At 42.3% G+C, this 19,281-nt stretch overlaps 1 protein-coding gene across 1 annotated transcript in view; it reads left to right on the forward strand.

Annotated features, from left to right (window-relative positions):
* The window catches only part of Nr6a1 (nuclear receptor subfamily 6 group A member 1), a 300,000-nt gene that overhangs the window by 271,834 nt on the left and 8,885 nt on the right, over window positions 1–19,281 (forward strand). Inside the window, exons 6-9 of the mRNA XM_004662796.2 lie at window positions 781–935; window positions 2,802–3,026; window positions 4,520–4,774; window positions 18,922–19,043. Coding sequence (XP_004662853.2) covers window positions 781–935; window positions 2,802–3,026; window positions 4,520–4,774; window positions 18,922–19,043 — 757 coding nt within the window. The remainder of the gene's footprint in view (window positions 1–780; window positions 936–2,801; window positions 3,027–4,519; window positions 4,775–18,921; window positions 19,044–19,281) is intronic.

Below are 19,281 nucleotides of genomic sequence, written 5' to 3' on the forward strand. Positions count from 1 at the left end.
GGTCTTGGAGCTCAGACCAGAATAGTCCTTTAAGCTGTACTTACAGCACTGCGAGGCATCTCTTAGGCCAAGGTTTCAAATCCTTCCGCATTCCTCTTGAAATTCAGCTACAAAAGGCTGAAGCCACATAGTCAGGTGTCTAGCAGCAACCCCACTCCTTGGTACCACTTTACTGTTGCAGTCCGGTTCGCATTGCTGGTAGAAATCACCCAACTAAGAGCAACTTCTGGGAAAAAGAGGTTTATTTGGCTTACAGGCTCGAGGGGAAGCTCCACGATGGCAGGGGAAAACGATGGCATGAGCAGAGGGTGGACATCACCCCCTGGCCAACAGAAGATGGACCACAGCAACAGGAGGGTATGCCAAACACTGGCATGGGGAAACTGGCTATAAAGCCCATAAGCCCACCCCCAACAATACACTCCCTGCAGGAGGCATTAATTCCCAAATATCCATTAGCTGTGAACCTAGCATTCAGAACACCTAAGTTTATGGGGGACACCTGAATCAAACCACCACACCATGTAACAACAGATGTACAAGGTAACACATGCATCTGGAGTTCCTTTGCAGTGGCAGGAGGCCCTGGTGTGGCCATTTTCTCTCTCTTTCTATCTGCCTCTTCCCCCGCTCTCAAATAAATAAATACAAAATAAAATAGTTTTTTTAAAAAAGAAAGTCTTAGGGATCACATGAGACATAAATGAGCTTTCTTTCCTGGAGAAGGAATAGATGGTATTGTGAGCAATGACTCTAACATATCTCAATTCCTTGTCAAAGATATCAGAAGAAGAGATTGAAAGGATCATGTCTGGGCAGGAATTTGAAGAAGAAGCCAATCACTGGAGCAACCATGGTGATAGCGACCACAGTTCCCCTGGGAACAGGGCCTCAGAGAGCAATCAACCCTCTCCTGGCTCTACACTGTCATCCAGGTGAGCTGTAAGGCAAACCTTCTATCATCATCTAGGATCATCCAAGAAAAGTCTGGTTGAATATTTCTCTGTCAGGCTGTCTCAACCATGTGTCTTGGTCCCTCAAACTTTAGAGATTGTGATACAGTGGTACAAAGCCAGTTTTCCAAGCCCAGTGTTTGCTAACGGCCTTGAAAATATCAGCAGTCTCTTCTACAGACTGATGAAATGTAGAAGCTCCTATGCATGCCCATACAGACCTTAGCAGAATAATAGTTTTAAAGGTTAGTGCTTTTCCCTTATTTATTTATTTATTTGCCATGCTGGGAATTAAATCCCTCATATATTTGTATTACTAACTACAAACCGTACAGACAGTATTATATTCATTTCTTTGACTCTTGCAAAAGTCAGAGGTTTGTTTGTTTGTTTGAGGCAGAACTTCATGTAGCCCAGGCTAGGTGAGGATGACCTTGAACCTCCTAAGTGTTGAGATTACAGGCACGTGCCATCATGTCTGTTTTTTGTGGGGCTAGGGACTAAGGGCTTCCCACATGCTAGGCAAGCACTCTACTAACTGAGCTATATCCCCAGCCCAGAATTTTTCACTTTATAAGTTTTAAGAAACAAGTTGTTTTGTTTTTCAAACCAGTCAGATTTGCTGTTATTGGGAAATTCAAATTTACAGACCCTTAGTTGAAGCATGGTAACCTTACTTATTATTTGTTTGTTTATTTGAGAGTGACAGAGAAAGAAAGAGGCAGATAGATAGAGAATGGGCACACCAGGGCCTCCAGTCACTGCAAAGGAACTCCAGATGCATGTGCCACCTTGTGCATCTGGCTTTCATGGGTACTGGAGAATCAAGCTTCAAACCAGGGTCTTTAGGCCCACAGGCAAGCCCTTAACCACTGAGCCATCTCTCTAGCCCTGAAGCATGGTAACTTTAATTAGCTGCCAGGTGTGAAGTAGAGCCTTTAGCCACCATGGAAGGTTTCATTTCCCCAGACACCTTTCATACTGGACAGGAATTGACTTTAAAGGTCATAAAGTAAATGTTTTGGACTTTAGAAGCCTACTCTAGTTCTTAGCTCCCCAACTCTGTGTAGTGCTAAAGTGTTCTGTCTGCATATCCACCACAGCTTCATTCTCCAAACTGGGTTGTAGTTTGCTGGACTCGATTACATCTATGTAAATAGCAAGAGAATATTTAGAAAGTAACTGATAAAATTAGATTTCTCCAAGAGAAGAGAAGCAGAGAAGAATCTGCCTTCTTCATATTAAATTTATGGCTTTGATTCCACTTAGCTGTTGCTGTGTTACATCTTTTGAATAGAAAGGGACTTGTAGTCACATACTGTAGTCCTTGTTAGGTGTTAAACATGTTTTATGACTTGTCAAGACCACTTAACCTGTCTGTGCCTTCATTTTCTTAACAGTAAAATTGTACACACACTCATTTTTGTCATCACAGGCTACTAGTGTGCATGAAAACTTTCCTGAAGGTTAAAGCACTTACTCTATAAACATGAACACCTGAGTTTAGATCCTTCCACCTATGTTAAAAAAAAAAAAAAAAAAAAAAGCTAGGTATGGTGGTGTGTACCTGTAATTCCAGTGCTAAGGAGTCAGACAAGTGTATCTTTATAACTTGCTGGCTAGTTTATGTAGCTGAATCTGTAAGCTGTATGCTTATTGATACCCTGTTTCAAGAAATATGATAGAGAGTGATAGAGAGAGACACCCTGTGTCAGTCTCTGGCCTTGGTACACCAAACACATGCATGTGTGCCTGCATAGGTGCCTACACATATATGAGTATGGACACACACATACACATGCTTACAGGTTTGTTTTTTGTTTTTTTGTTTTGTTTTTTCTTCAATAGGTCTGTGGAATTAAATGGATTCATGACATTCAGAGATCAGTACATGGGGATGTCGGTGCCTCCACATTACCAATACATACCACACCTTTTTAGCTATTCTGGCCATTCGCCACTTCTGCCCCCACAAGCTCGCAGCCTGGATCCTCAGTCCTACAGTCTGATTCACCAGCTAATATCAGCTGAAGACCTGGAGCCATTGGGCACACCAATGTTGATTGAAGATGGGTGAGTGAACTATTTCCTGCTTGTCCCCTGGCAATCTCAAAAATGTCCCTACCACTTGCATCCCTGGCTGCTACACCCTGGACTTTGGGATGAGTCAAAGAAAATAATGAGTAATGATTTGAGTATCAGAACATAAATCTGTGCTTGTCCACTGTTGACAGCAGTGGTCCCTCTTTATTTCCTTTAGAATCTCTTCTTTCAGTCGCTATGGAATTGGGAGTGAAGGGCTTTTGTTTCTGTAAGGGTCTAGGTGAACCAGGCCCTTGGGTAGATCTGAGTACTTCTTTGCTAGAGATGAGCTCTAATTCTGAAGATAATCCTACACCAGGTTTAGACACCTTAATAAAGCATTCAGGGCCATAACTGGTTGTGACCTGTCTATATCTCTAGCCAACATACCTGGTAGCTTGAAGGTATGTGACCACTGGGTACAAGCCTGTGTGAGTAAAAAATACTCTTAGCCTGCAGTCTGCTCTACCCAAGTAATCTGTAGTTCAGTCCTTAGGTCACCTGTTGTTGCTCCTTGAGCCAGGAGCATAGGTAGTTGGAGTCTCAGCAATCTTAGGACTTCCAGAAACTATCTTGAGATTTCATAAACTAAACTCCAGTTTTAAAAGGAAACTTAAATATCTACCCAGAAAGTCACACAAAGATTTTATATAGTTCAGTGTGGGGTGTGAGGAAGTTGCTAAAGGCTTTTAGAGAAAGAAAGCTGGTGGCTTAAGTGAGGCCTCAGGCCTGGCATAGGCCTGAGCAAAGAAATAGCTTAAAGGAAAGGCTGCATAACTGGTTCTTGGACACTCACCACCAGAGGGTGCAGTGAGAACAGGAAAAACTGAACTCTTCTTTTCAGCAGTCTAGTCTTAGACATGTTTTGTTTTTGTTGTTGGTTTCTGTTTTGTTGTTGGGTTTTTTGTTTGTTTGCTTTTGGTTTTTTGGCTGGTCCTCATATATTGGGTAGATGGATACCAGAGCCACCCCATTTGAGTTTTCATTGCCCACAATGGGGCAGAAGTGAATAAGAATTTCCTTTAAGGCATGGAGCATTAGAAAGCACCAACACTAAAAAGTCATATTCTCTTGGGCTAGAGAAATGGCTTAGCAGTTAAGACATTTGCCTGTGAAGCCAAAGGATCCAGGTTCTATTCCCTAGGACCCACATAAGTCAGATGCACAAGGGATTAGAGGCCCTGACGTGCCCTTTCTCTTTCTCTGTCTCTCCTTGACGTAAATAAATAAATTCTTTTTTTAAAAAAAAGTCATATTCTCTAATAACTTCTCAAAGCTACCTTTCCTCACCAAATTCATCTCTCTGAACCCCAATTTGCTGCTGGCCTCAGTCTTACCCCTTTATAAGAAAATTAAATTGCATGAAACTGAAAATCTATAATCAAGAGTAAGGGGCCTACTCCAGGGACACACTGTGCCCTCAAGGAGTGCTCCTCTCCTTGTCCTCTGCCTGATGGAAGTGACTTCCCTGTCCCCACCCTCAGATATGCTGTGACACAGGCAGAGCTGTTTGCTCTGCTTTGCCGCCTTGCCGACGAGCTGCTCTTCAGGCAGATTGCCTGGATCAAGAAGCTGCCTTTCTTCTGCGAGCTCTCAATCAAGGATTATACGTGCCTCTTGAGCTCTACATGGCAGGAGTTAATCCTGCTTTCATCCCTCACAGTTTACAGCAAGCAAATCTTTGGGGAGCTGGCTGATGTCACTGCCAAGTACTCACCTTCTGATGAAGAACTACACAGGTTAGTGCTGCTGGCTGGGGAGGAAAGCCCAAGCAACCAAACCATCATCATCCCTGTGAGGCAGGGCTACCTGGCACTCTGAAGATGGCCATTAAACCCCACTGGCCTGTATTTGAATCCTCACACTACCACTACTTAAGCTTTGTGTTGTTGGCCAAGTCACAGTTTCTGAATTGATAGAATAAGTGATAAAGAACCTCCCCCAACATGGTGTGTGTAAGAAATAAGTGCTATACAGTCAAACTTAGTGTTGTTTTAATATTATATTACTGAGGTGATAAATCTGGGAAAAACAAAAATTTTAACCTTGTCCACAAGGCAGAGAACTTTAGTGTAAAATAAAAGAATGCTGGAGAGATGGCTTAGTGTTTAAGGTACTTGCCTATGAAGCCTAACGACCCAGGTTTGATTCCCCAGCACCCATGTACAGCAGATGCATAAGGTGGCCCATGCATCTGGAGTTCATTTGCAGTGGCTGGAGACTGGCAACCCATTCTTTCTCTCTCTGTTTGTCTCTTTCTCTCAAATAAAATAAATAAAATTTTAAAAAATCAAGAGGACTGGGAGTCATTTTGGTACTGGCTGTAGGCCACACATTAGATATTTTATATTATTTTTCAGTTATGGCTTCCAGCATTATAGGTACTCTCTTTTTTAAAAAAAATCTTTTAAATAAATATATTTTATTTATTTATTTATTGGAGAGAAGGAGAAAGAGGCAGATTAGAGAGAATGGGCACTTTAGGGCCTCCAGACACATGTACCAGTTTATGCATCTGGCTTACATGTGTACTAGGGAATTGAACCTGGGTCCTTAGGCTTCACAGACAAGTGCCTTAACCACTAAGCCATCATTTTAGCCCTGTAGGTACTTTCATACCTGTTTTATAGATAAGAAAGTCTGAAGTTCAGAGTAACCAGCCCTTGAGAGTTTTGAAGGGTAATTGACACTAGATTTGAGCTTGTTCCTACCTGGCTGCTTAGGCTGTTCCCTGCTACTTGAGGTGTGGTGACACTCCATAGGATGGGATGTGTATGTTTCTTCTACCCACTGTATGACATAAAATAAGGCCAAAGGTCAAAGGCCTTCAAGGGCCCTTGGCACTGAGTGGGGGTGGAGTCTGGTTACTGATTCTCTCTCCTGGCTTTCTAATATTTTATTTTATTAATGATACTTACTGTCTTCGAAGTGCTATATAAATGACAATTTTGAATCCAGCTGACACATATTCCTGGAATAGAGATGTCTTATTTTGCAGATGACCTAATCCCTTGTCCACAAGACATTGTTTCCATCAAATTTCTGTCTCTAGCTCCATAACTTTGGGCCAGAGAATGTTTAGATAGCAGTCAGCTGCTCTGATATTGTCAAGTTTGCAGAGCTGGCTCCAGGGCACCCTGCCTCCCTGTTTGCCTAGAATCTACCAGTTCAGCCTGGAACTGCCCATAGATTCAGCCTCTGGGCTCTACTCCCTATAGCATGATAGGTGTTTCCATGCCCTCAGCAAGGATGTTCTATATCTTTACTCTCCAGTATCACAGTCACTAGATTCATGTAGCTACTGATGATATGAAATGTGGTTAGTGCAAATTCAGAACTGGACTTCTAATGTTTATTTGTATTTAAAAAACCGTGAATGGCCAGTGGCTGCTGTGCCAGATAATGCAGCTTTAGATGCTCCTTGGCACCTCTCTAAGAAGTAGAAGCTTCTTCATTAATTTAGCTATTGCTGACCCCTGCTTTATTTGGGGGTATAAGAGATTAGGACTAAAGTGGAATGGGGTGCATTATGAAGCACTAATCCACAAACTTCCCAGTACTACCAGCAGTCCTTGCTTCAATCAGACGTAATTTCTAACTCTGAGAGTCTCTATTCATGGTTTATAGAAGGCAATTATGTACTAATACAACCTACAGTGTAAGGTGTGGTAGTTTGAATAGATGGGCCCCAATATATTTAGTGTTTTATTAGTTTGTAGTTTGCATGTACAGTCACCTGGCTAGAGGAAGTGTCACTGAGTAGATCTCAGGGTCCAGCCCTAAGGTGTGGTGGTGGGTTTAAATTTTCAGTCTAAAGATATACAAAGTGCCTAGTTCCACCTGAAGTTCCTGAAGTGTGCTGTCTGGTGTGACTTTTGGCTTGGGGCTTTTCTGTCTCTCTATGGACCTGTGACAGCAGGCCAGCTTCTTTTGACATTATAGAACTTCCCCTGGATCTGTAAGCTTCAATAAATATCCCTTCTTCCATAACTGTGCCTGGTCTGGAAGTTCATCTCAATGAACCTAACGCTGTCTGTCACAGAAATTGGTACCAGGATGAACCTGACCATGTGAACTTTGATCTTTTGGAACTTTTGTTTTGGAACAATGGACATGGACTTGGTGGTTACAACTAAAGATGCCTTCTGGAGTGGTAAGCCAAGTATTATAGACTATTCTGATAAAAGAGTTTGAGAATGCGAAGTGCAGATGGTATTGGACTTTGAGGCTTGGCTTATGAGCTTTCTTAGGGGAAGGAAAGACTACAGAGGACTTTGTTGGAACTGGACTACTGGCATAAAGGCTGGCTGTGTTCTGCTGCCCAGGCCCAGAGAGTTTGATCAAGGTTAAATTTGTAATGGACTAATGTGCTTGGCTAAAGATATAGGACTGAGAGATTTAAGATTTTAAGTTGAAAAACCTCATGCAGGTTAAAATTATAGACACGAGATTGGTTTTAGGTTGCTGAAGCTGCTATTGTCAATACATTAGCAATCTTAAGAAAGATGGCCCAGATACTTTACATTGAAACAATGGAGAGGATGCCTGAGGAAAGACTATGGTAAAAATGCAAACTCTTTTTAGAAAGAGTTGGCTGGAGAAGGAACCTGCTTTTTAAGGTTATGATTTATTTCACCCCTGAATTAAGAATATGGCTGTGTCCTGCAAACCTGCTATTAGTTTTGGAAGCATAAAAAAATGCATAATGTGTTCATGAATTGCACATGATTCCAGGAGCTGCTGCTGAGATGCAGCATGAAGCAGGGCATGATGACCCTGATACACTAAAAGAGCCTTTAAAAGATGAATCGTGGTTTACATGGAGACCTAAAGATGTTAAGATATACCAGGACTGTGCAAGGGCTTCCATGGGAGTGCACTGTTGGCCTGGGATGGAAGTGTTCCCTGGCTACTTGGCCCAGATGGAAGGGCAGAATTAAAAAATCTGGAGAATGCCAGTCTCTGGTTATATTGAACTTAAACTGCAAAAGTTTGATGTTTGTTTGGTGGTTGAGTTTGCATTGTTTTAGTCTCTCCTTGCTATGCCTTATGCCAGTTAAAAATGTTTACTCTGGGCTGGAGAGATGGCTTAGTGGTTAAGACCCTTGCTTGTGAAGCCTAAGGATCCAGGTTCAATTCTTCAGATCCCACATAGGCTAGATGCTCATGATGGTACATGCATCTGGAGTTCATTTTCAGTGGCTAGAGGCCCTGGCTTGCCCATTCTCTCTCCTTCTCTCTCTAATAAATAAATAAATAAATAATAAATAAAGTATTTTTTTAATATTTCCTCTGTACCTTTATATGTTAAAAGTATATAACTTGTTTGATTTACAGGACTCACAGCTAAGAAACAATCTTAAATCTCAGAGGAGACTTGGGACTTTGGAACTATCTTAAGTTGGTCAAGACTATGGGGATCTTTGAAATTGGACTAAATACAGCTTATAATGTGTGATGGTTTTGAATCTGTTGGGGGCCAGGGGTGGAATGTAGCTTGACTAGATGGCCCCCAATATATTCAGTGTTTTATTAGTTTGTAGTTTGCATCTATAGCCACCTGGCTAGAGGAAGTGCCACTGGGCGAATCTTAGGGTCCAGACCTAAAGTGTGGTAGTGGGTTTAAAATTTCAGGCTAGGGGCTAAAGAGATGGTTTAGCAGTTAAGCGCTTGCCTGTGAAGCCTAAGGACCCCAGTTCGAGGCTCAATTCCCCAGGACCCATATAAGCCAGATGCACAGGTGGTACATGCATCTGGAGTTCATTTGCAGTGGCTGGAGGCCCTCTTGCACCCATCCTCTCTCTGTCTGTCACTCTCAAATAAATTTTAAAAAAAAGAAAGAAAAGAAAATTTCCATCTATCTATCTATCTATCTATCTATCTATCTATCTATCTATCTATACACAAAGCACCTAGTTGTACCTGGAGTTCCTGAAGTGTGCTATCTGGTATGGCTTTTGGCTTGGGGCTTTTTTCTCTCTCTGTGGAACCTGTGACAGCAGGCCAGCTTCATGTGCTATTATGGAACTTCCCTTGGATCATAAGCTTCAATAAATCTCTCTTCCTCCTGGGGTGTGGGGATGCACACCTTTAATCCCAGCACTCAGGAGGCAGAAGTAGGAGGATCTCCATGAGTTCGAGGCCACCCTGAGACTATATAGTGAATTCCATGTCAGCCTGAGCTAGAGTGAGACCCTACCTCAGAAAACAATAAATAAATAAATATCCCTTCCTCCATAACTGTACCTGGTCTGAAAGTTCATCTCAGTTGGACCTAAAAGTTGTCTGACACACAAGGCCATATTGGAAGAGGTTGAGGAATGTGTAAGGACTGTATTTATTAGAATGAGCAAGTGAGTGAGAAAGAGAGAGAGAGAGAATGGGTGTACTAGGGCCTCTAGCCACTGTAAATGAACTCTAGATACATGTGCCACAAAGTACATCTGTCTTATGTGGGTACTGGGGAATCAAACCTGGGCCCTTAGACTTCACAGGCAAGCGCCTTAGCTGCTAGGTCATCTCTCCAGCTCCTAAATCCACTTTTAAAAAGTATTAGAGAGGGAGAGAGAGAGAAAGATAGAGATAGAGATAGGGTACTAGGCCTCCTGCAGTTGCAAACAACTCTACTCTTGCAAGCTGTACTTGCAATACTGAGGAAACCTTACCACAGGAGCAAACATTTGAGCTGCATCTCAATGTGGAAACAAGAGAATGACAGGAGAAGAGAAGAAAGTCCTAGAAGTTAGAGGTCCAGATGGTAGCCGGGCGTGGTGGCGCATGCCTTTAATCCCAGCACTCGGTAGGCAGAGGTAGGAGGATCGCCGTGAGTTCAAGGCCACCCTGAGACTCCATAGTGAATTCCAGGTCAGTCTGGACCAGAGTGAGGCCCTACCTTAAAAAAACAAAAAGAAAAACCAAAAAAAAAAAAAAAAAAAAAAAAGAGAGAGAGAGAGATCCAGATGGTAGTTATGTCTGAGGACTCAAAAGCAGTCCTGAGGGTTAGGCTATAAAGGGACACCAAAAACATGAGAGGAGAGAAGTGACTGGAGAGAAAAGTACATACACAGACAAGACAGTTCAGGAAGGTACTCAAGCACCAATTGAAAGAGTGTGGATGTGGGGCTGGAGAGATGGCTCAGCCATTAAAGGCACTTGCTTGCAAAACCTGACAATGGGTTCAAGCCCCTAGTACCCACATAAAGCCAGATGCACAAAATGGCACATGTGTCTGGAGTTTATTCTGGTGTGCCCATTCCTACTGCTTTCCTCACAAATCGATCAAAATTTTTTTTCAAAAATCAATTAAAAAATTTTTTTGTTTATTCTTATTTATTTGAGTGCGACAGAGAGAGAGAAAGAGGCAGAGAAAGACAGAGAATGGACACGCCAGGGCTTCCAGCCACTGCAAGTGAACTCCAGACACATGTGCCCCCTTGAGCCTCAAACCAGGGTCCAAAAATCATTGTTGTTGTTTTTTTAAAAAGTACTGGAGGGCTGGAGACATGGCTCAGCGGTTAAGCGCTTACCTGTGAAGCCTAAGGACCCCGGTTCAAGGCTCGATTCCCCAGGACCCACGTTAGCCAGATGCACAAGGGGCGCATGCATCTGGAGTTTGTTTGCAGTGGCTGGAAGCCCTGGCACGCCCATTCTCTCTCTTTCTCTCTGACTTTCTCTCTCTGCCTGTATCTCTCAAATAAGTAAATAAAAATAAAATAAACAAACAAAAAAAGTACTGGAGCAATGGATCTGCAGTTAAAGGCACTTGCTTGCAAAGCCTGTTGTTGCAAAGCATGGTTTTGGCTTCCCAGTACCCATATAAAGCCAGATGCACAAAATAGTGCATGCATCTGGAGTTGTTTGCAGTTGCAGGAGGCCTAGTGACCTCTCTGTGTCCCTTTCTCTCCCTCTATAATATTTTTAAAAAACAGATTTAAAGGCTGGAGAGATGACCTAGCAGTTAAGGTGCTTGCCTGTGAAGCCTAAGGAACCAGGTTTGATTCCCCAGTACCCACATAAGACAGATGCACTTGGTGGCACATGCATCTAGAGTTCATGTACAGTGGCTAGAGGCCCTGGTATGCCCATTCTCTCTCTCTCTCCTTTTCTCTCTCACTTACTTTCTCACTCTCTTAATAAATAAGAATTTTTTAAAAACCTTAAAAATGGATTTGGGATAGAGAAATGGTTGAGCAGTAAAGGCACTTGACTGTGAAGCCTGAGGACCCAGGTTCAATTCCCCAGAATCCAGGTAAGCCAGATATCTGCACATGATGGTGCATACATCTGGAGTTCATTTGCAGTGGCTACAGACCCTGACATACCCCTTCTCTCTCACTATTTCACTCTCTCCCTCTAATGAATAAATAAACAATAATAATAAATGGGCTGGAGAGATGGCTTAGTGGTTAAGTGCTTGCTTGCCTGTTAAGCCTGAGGACTGCAGTTAGAGGCTCGATTCCCCAGTACCCACATAAGCCAGATGCACAAGGTGGTGCATACATCTGGAGTTTGTAGTAGCTGGAGGCCCTGATGTGCCCATTCTCTCTCTCTCTCTCTCTCTCTCTCTCTCTCTCTCTGTTGCTCTCAAATAAATGAAAGTAAACAAAAAATTTTAAAAAATAATAAATGGATTTGAGAAGATTCCTGTGTCCCAGCACTTAGGAGATGAATGCAGGAGAATCAGAAGTTCAAGGCTAGTCTCAACTACATAGTGAGTTTGAGGCCAGCCTGGGCTACATGAGACCTTGTTTCAACAACAACAAAGAATATAAAAGTTTGGATTTTTGTTGTTGTTGTTGTTTTCCTGAGGTAGGGTCTCGCTCAAGCACAGACTGATCTGGAATTCGCTAGGTAGTCTCAGGGTGTGGATTTGATTTTTAACTAGGAGTCACATAGGCTTCATTGGAGAGAGCTTTTGGTGGCTGTAAATCACAGAATGTTTTAGCATGGACAAGGATGCCAATGAGTAGAAGGCTGCTCTATAGCCACGTAAAGGAAACTGGGCTTGAGCATGGCAGTGGTGATGAGGGAATAGAGTGTAGCACTGAAAATGTCAGTAGATGGGGGCAGTAGGACTTCTTTCTCGAAGAGGGACAAATTGGGAATGACTGCTGGATTTTTTTAAGTAGCTAGATAGATAGACATGGATTATCTTAGCCAAGATAAAGCAGCTGGAAAAATATGATGGGAGATGAGTTTGGCTTGGGTGTCTGTGGGTCTGAGTTGTACATAGATCAGGAGTTCTAGGATGTGGAGTGTAAGAGCCTCCAGAGTCAGATTAATTACTGTCAAGCATCCCTGTTGCTAGAAGCCCAGGGTGTGGAGTCTAATTGGCCATTGCTCTTTCCCGCCTTGCCTGCTCTTGCGCTACTCCCACTTTCCCTAACACCCTTTCCTTCTTCACAATTTTTGAGTGTGAATGCCTGCTGCCAGGAAAAGCTTTTCCCAGATGATATATAACTACCTCCTTTTCTCTTCTCAAATATTGGCTCAAATTTATGGTGCCCATATTCCTTAATCAGACTGTTTGTTATCAGACAGTGAGCTGGACAAACTTGATTTAAAGCAGATTGTAGCACCAGCCAGTGACTGCTTCTGGTCCTAATCAACATTACTTCACTCCCTAGTGAAGAGTCCTTTATCTAAATGGGCACTTACTTTTACTTTTACTTTTTTTTTTTTTTTTTTGAGGTAGGGCTGGCCTCAAACTCACAGAGATCCTCCTACCTCTGCCTCCTGAGTGCTGTGATTAAAGTCATGTGCTGCTATGCCCAGCCCCTAAATGGGCCCTTCTGTTTCAGGAGTGTTTTGGCTAGGTCTCTGGAAAGTTGCTTTCCAGCTTCTACTCCATAAGGTTCAGGGAATTTTTTGCTGCAGCAATAAAGGAAGTTGTGCTGATGATACTAGTACTGTGAATACATAATGACTAACAGAGAATTATTGCACCAGATTTTTTCTGAGCTTACTTATGTTATTTGCTGAGACCAGTACTGTCTATGAGACTGGCACTGAAATGGCCCTTCTACATATGAGGAACATGAGCGGCACAGAGCTGAAACTTCAGGACTGCGAAGGTAGGAAAGGACAGGATTGTTGTCCAGGTCTGTTGTACTCCAGAGTTTGGACTCTTCCCTATGCTAAATACTTATTCTCCCAGAGCCTTCTTAAAGAGGTTGACTTCCTAGAGTTTTCCCTGAGCTATAATCTGACTTTCCTCTTGGAGTCTGTGTGGGTGCTAAGATGGCAGTTCCTTGAAGGCTGTGGCTGATGACTGCCCCTGGAGGAAGGTACATTTAGATTAATGGGAAAGAGACAACTGGTCCTCGTGGCCCCTTAGTAGGATATAACTTACACAGTGTCAGCTTCAATTGCTGACTGAATGCTCCAGTGGTTTGGGGGATCCTGGCAGGATTGTTTTCCTTGTCCTAGCGTGCTTATGTGATAGGAACTTAGAAGAAGAATGGGTGTGTTTGTCCAGCTTTATGGCTTTGAATGCTGATAATCTGTAGACAGGGAATACAGGGGCGTCAGAACTGTGGAGTGGGCAGATGCGGAGGAGGAACGGCTGCAGGAGAAAGCAAGTCCGTGGAACAGAGAACAACTTTGTTTATCAAGGGGTGGGATGTGGGTGTAGAGGAAAGCTTTGCAGCCAGGCTGTGGAGACGGAGTGGGGGCTGCTGGGCTGGCTGCCAGTCCCCACCACTACCGGTGGTCCATGACGGGTGTCTCTTGAAAGAAATTTGGAAAAGAGTGATGTTCTGTCCCAAAAAAAAGGGGTAGATTTAGGTCATATGCACAGACTAAGTATTTGAGAGTTCCTTTGTGTCCCTCAGGTCAAGCCTCAGCCGGGAGCAAGTTTGACACTGCCAGCTTGGGGTCTGGATGATAGCCACACACCTGCAGGTCCCATAGTGCCAGAGTGAGCACTCAGGTCAAGAGGTTACTGATTAAATGACAGAGCATTACTTGTGCTTGCAACATTGCCCAACTACGGATGTCAACAATTGCTACCCTGCGAAGTTCTCCTTTGTTGTGCCCTGCCTCATCTCACTGCAACTCCACCCTTCATGCAAACATTAAGGGGGAATTATATTATGATGAAGTGTGGTTTGCATCCCTAGACTCAGTTCCTCTGACGAGTCTCAGCATCACAGAAACAGCGCTTAGGGCCAGGTCCTGGGCTGAGGTGTGTAGGAACACAAAGCTAGAACTTGATAGACATTTGGGGTAGACAGTATGGCACTGGGAAAAGCCCTTGTGCTTGCAAGTAGAAAGCCTAGGCTTGAATCTGGGCTCTCAGCCCTTACTCACTATGCAGCTTTGGAAGAGTCACTTCTACTCTCCCATCCTAGAGGTGCTAAGATTTATCTCACAGGCTTTCAGGAAGATAAACTGTAAGAATGTACATGAAAGGGCCTTAACACATTAGATGCACAATACCTAACCTCTCTGAGCCTTTGTTTCCATACAAGATTATGTTTAATACTCATTTTTAAATTTATTGGAAGAATGAGACACACATATGGAATATTTAAAGTGCCTACCAGTTAGCAAGCTCAACACATTGTAGAGCTGATAAGGTTGTTACACTGGTTTTCAGCCTAAATTTGTCTATCAGCCAACTTGGGAAAGCATTAAGTTGTAAAAGTCATTGGGCCAGGAAAGCAAAGAAGCTTGAGTTGGCCATCTTAGCTCAAAGCAACAGAGAGGCTCCAGTTCTGATTGACTTCTTAGTTCTCCAACACTGGCATACTCAGAACATTATCCCCTGATGTGGCCTTGGGGTTTTTTTTGCTGCAAGTGTGGTCATTTCCCAAAGAGTACACCTTCTAGCCCAAAGAAAAGAGCATGGCCAGCTTTGAACCCCCTCTGCTAAGGCCTAGCTGCTGCTGCTTTTTTTTTTTTAACTATTTTATTTTTATTTACTTATTAGAGAGAGAAATGGGGGTGGGGGAGAAGGGTACTCCAGGGCCTCTAGCCACTGCAAATGAACTCCAGACACATGTGCCTGTGTATCTGGCTTATGTGGGTTCTGGGGAATAGAACCTGGGTCCTTAAGCTTTGCAGGCAAGTACCTTAACCACTAAGCCATCTTTCTAGCCCAGACCTAGCTTCTTAAGCTCCATGTAACTATGTTGACAGTTACAAAAAAAAAAAAAAAAAAAAGGTGAAAATAGCAAAATGTTTCTTGAATGCACAGCAACCATAAATGAATTCAAAATCAAATGCATAATGAGTATAAGGTGCTTCTTCTGGTAGTGCTTTTCTGTGTTGCATCACATGTCTTTACTGTAGCCTTGGTTATGAACATATAACACACACACTTTGCACTGCATATTTATTTCATCACACCATACCACACCAACAGTTGTTACCTGATTGCCCTCAGATTCAAGGCAGTTATATGCTATGACTTGCAGTGCTTTTGCTGTACACAGAAAGTGTTTTGCTCTTCTAGAAATGTAATGGTTAGTTATAGAAAACAAGACTTTTAATATTGTCCTACCATAGGAAGTCAAATTAGCACATCTTTGGATTATATTGCATTTGATTTTAGCTAGGTAGTATTGTGTATGGTTGAATTCCCAGCACTTGGAAGGTGAAAGCAAGAGGACCAGGAGTTCAAGGTCATCCTCAGCTACATAGCAAGTTCAAGGCCAGCCTGGGCTACATGAGACTTCATTTCAAAATTTATTTTTAAAGTTTGATTTTGAAAAACTGTTTGAGGGGCTTGGGAGATGGCTCAGTGGTTAAAAGTGCTTGTTTGCAAAGCCTGTTGGCCCAGGTTCTATTTCCCTAGTACCTACATGAAGCCAGTGGAGTTTGTTTACAGTGGCAAGTGACCCCTGTTTGTAGGGCTGTAGAGATTGCTCCGTGGTTAAGACGCAAAATCTAATGACTTGAGCTTGATTTTCTAGTACCCATGTAAAGCCAGATACACCAAGTGGTATACCATCTGGAGTTTGTTTGCAGTAGCTAGAGACCCTGGTATGCCCATTTTCTCTGTTTCTGTCTGCTTACAAATAAATAAAAATATTTTTTAGTTGCTGTTGAGGGGCTGGAAAGATGGGTCAGTGGTTAAGAAGCTTGCCTGCAAAGTCTAATGACCCAGGTCCGACTCCCCAGTACCCATGTAAAGCCAGACACACAAAGTGGTGCATGTGTCTCGAGTTTGTTTGCAGTGGCTAGAGGCCCTGTCGTGTCCATTCTTTCTCTGTTTCTCTTGCCCCTCTGTCTCTATGCTTGAAAATAAAATAAAATTTTAAAATATTTTTAAAGTTGCTGACTTGAGTTTCATTTAAAAGAATTCATTGGGCCGGGCATGGTGGCACATGCCTTTAATCCCAGCACTTAGGAGGCAGAGGTAGGAGGATCACTGTGAGATTAAGGCCACCCTGAGAAATACATAGTGAATTCCAGGTCAGCCTGGGCTAGAGTGAAACCTTACCTCAAAAAACAAAACAAAGCAAAACAATTAGTTGGACTGGAGAGATGCTTAGCAGTTTAGGCACTTGCCTGTGAAACCTTAAGGTCCCATGTTTGACTCTCCAGTCCCACATAAGCCAGATGCACAAGGTGATGCAAGTGCACAAGGTCACCCATGTGTACAAGTTGGCACATGCATCTGGAGTTTGATTGCAATGGCTGAGGCCGTGGTGCGCCATTTCTCTCTGTTTTTCTGCTCTCATTCTCTCTCCTAAAGGCATGTGTCACCATGCCTAGCAAAGAAAAAAAAATCATTAAGAGCTGAAGAGATGGCTTAGCAGTTAAGGCACTTGTCTATAAAGCCTAAGGACCCAGGTTCAATTCCCCAGTACCCACATAAGCCAGTTTGTGCATGTATTTGGAGTTCATTTGCAGTGGTTAGAAGTCCTGGCGTGCCCATTCTCTCTCTTTCTCTCTTTTTTTCTCTCTCTCAAATAAATAAATCAATCAATAAAATTTTAAAAATTCATTAAATAAATTTTGACTTGGGATGTGAATAGTATTTTCAGGAATTTCTGAAATTACACTAAACATTTATGCCATTTTATACTACATATTTATGTAAAGCAGAGTTCTCATTATTGATGATTATGAAATCAAAATATTAATCAACTCTGGGAAATGTTAAGGATGCTGTGTCCTGCAATGTCATATACTCAGCTCTGATTTAATTCTTCATGTAAAAAGAAATAAGCACTTCCATTAGAAATTCCATTAGAATGTTAACTTGCTTTCATCTTTACTAAATGATAAATTTATATATATTCTAAAGAATTGTTTTAAGGCTGGAGAGATGGCTTAGCGGTTAAGCGCTTGCCTGTGAAGCCTAAGGACCCCGGTTCGAGGCTTGGTTCCCCAGGTCCCACGTTAGCCAGATGCACAAGGGGGCGCACGCGTCTGGAGTTCGTTTGCAGAGGCTGGAAGCCCTGGCGCGCCCATTCTCTCTCTCTCCCTCTATCTGTCTTTCTCTCTGTGTCTGTCGCTCTCAAATAAATAAAAAAAAAAAAAAGAATTGTTTTAAAATACCTTTTTGTGGTTTATTATGAGTGTTTGATTTTTATAGTTATTTTTAAAAATCTTTATTTATTTATTTATTTATTTGAGAGAGGGAGAGAGAAGGAGGCACATAAAGAGAGAGAATGGGCATGCCAGGACCTACAGCCATTGCAAATGAACTTCAGACGATTATTCCACCTTTTGTGCATCTGTCTTATGTGGGTCCTGGGGAGTCGAACCTAGGTCTTTTGACTTTGCAGGCAAACACCTTAACTGCTAAGCCATCTTTCCAGCCCATGTGTAGCTATTTTTTTTTTTAATTTTTATTAACATTTTCCATGATTATAAAATATATCCCATGGTAATTCCCTCCCTCCCCACCCCCACACTTTCCCATTTGAAATTCCATTCTCCATCATATTACCTCCCCATTACAATCATTGTAATTACATATTTACAATATCAACCTATTATATTTTATATACCTATATACCCAGGGTCATGTAAAAAAATTTTTTTTTAATTTATTAGTTTTCTTTTCAGCAAATACAGGAAGTTTGGTACCATTGTTTAGGCTCATCCATGTCATGTAAAAATTTAATTTCTCAGGTGGAAAGGGAGTCAAAAAAGTTTAGGAAATTCTGTGCTAAGGCATACCTAGACAGGAGAAGAATTGAGGCCTTAGGAGGGTAGGCCAGGTTTCAAATTCCAAATCCGCCATCATCTACTTGCGTGCTGGAGTCCTTTCTCTTCCTTGAATGTGAGATTCTCCTGTGTATTGGTAGCGATCATCTCACCTAGCTTATAGTATTGAGAGTGTTAGAGAAGATAATGCCCAAAGGTCAAGCATAGGGATTTTCATGGTGTAGAGACTCAATGAATGTTTCCTTCCCTCTCAGGCTAAAGTCAGGGCTACTCATTAGATTTTTCATTGCACATCTTAACCCTGCTAGAAAAGTGAACTTCACCAAATACAATTAGCAGTGTCTTCAATATCATGGTAGAACTTAATATAGTCACTGTAGCAGCTGCCATCAATAATGGCGACTGCATTTCAACAAAACCAGTATTTTAATATTGTCACATTTCCTTCAGTTATACCCCAAACTGCCTTTGGTTTTTGTTAGTACAAATGTTGTTGTTTTGCAAAGGGGGACCTCCCAGAGCCCCATAGCTGTGTGTGGTAGTGCTGGATTTGAATCTTGATTTGCTAGATGCTGTCTGGACTTTGGAACAATAGCTTGTGTGAACCACATTATGCCTACAGACTATGGGTCTGCCTATGGGTTCCATTTTCCCCAAGTTCAGCTTCTTTCCTTATCATACACACCTTAAGTGGCTTTCCTTGCTAGCCTTTGCTGATATGAGAATTTCCAAGTAAAATTTGTCTGTGTTTGTTCCCCAGATTTAGTGATGAAGGGATGGAGGTGATTGAACGGCTTATCTACCTGTATCACAAGTTCCATCAGCTAAAGGTCAGCAATGAGGAGTATGCATGCATGAAAGCAATTAACTTCCTAAATCAAGGTAAGTAGGTGAGGCCTTGGGGGGTAGGGATTCATTTTATTTATTTATTTTTGCCAGTGAGCATCTACCCTCTTGTTTTGCCCCACCCCCATCCCAGGACTGTCACATCACGTGGTCATCAATCTTGGAAGGTTTATGCTCCACCTTATCATCACCCTGTACCTTTACAGCTTGGGGAATGCTTTGAATTTTTTTCTTGAATCTAAATGCCACAGTCTCTATAACTCATAGAGGAAGA

This window comes from Jaculus jaculus, chromosome 1 (assembly GCF_020740685.1).
Source record: "Jaculus jaculus isolate mJacJac1 chromosome 1, mJacJac1.mat.Y.cur, whole genome shotgun sequence".
NCBI lineage: Eukaryota > Metazoa > Chordata > Mammalia > Rodentia > Dipodidae > Jaculus > Jaculus jaculus.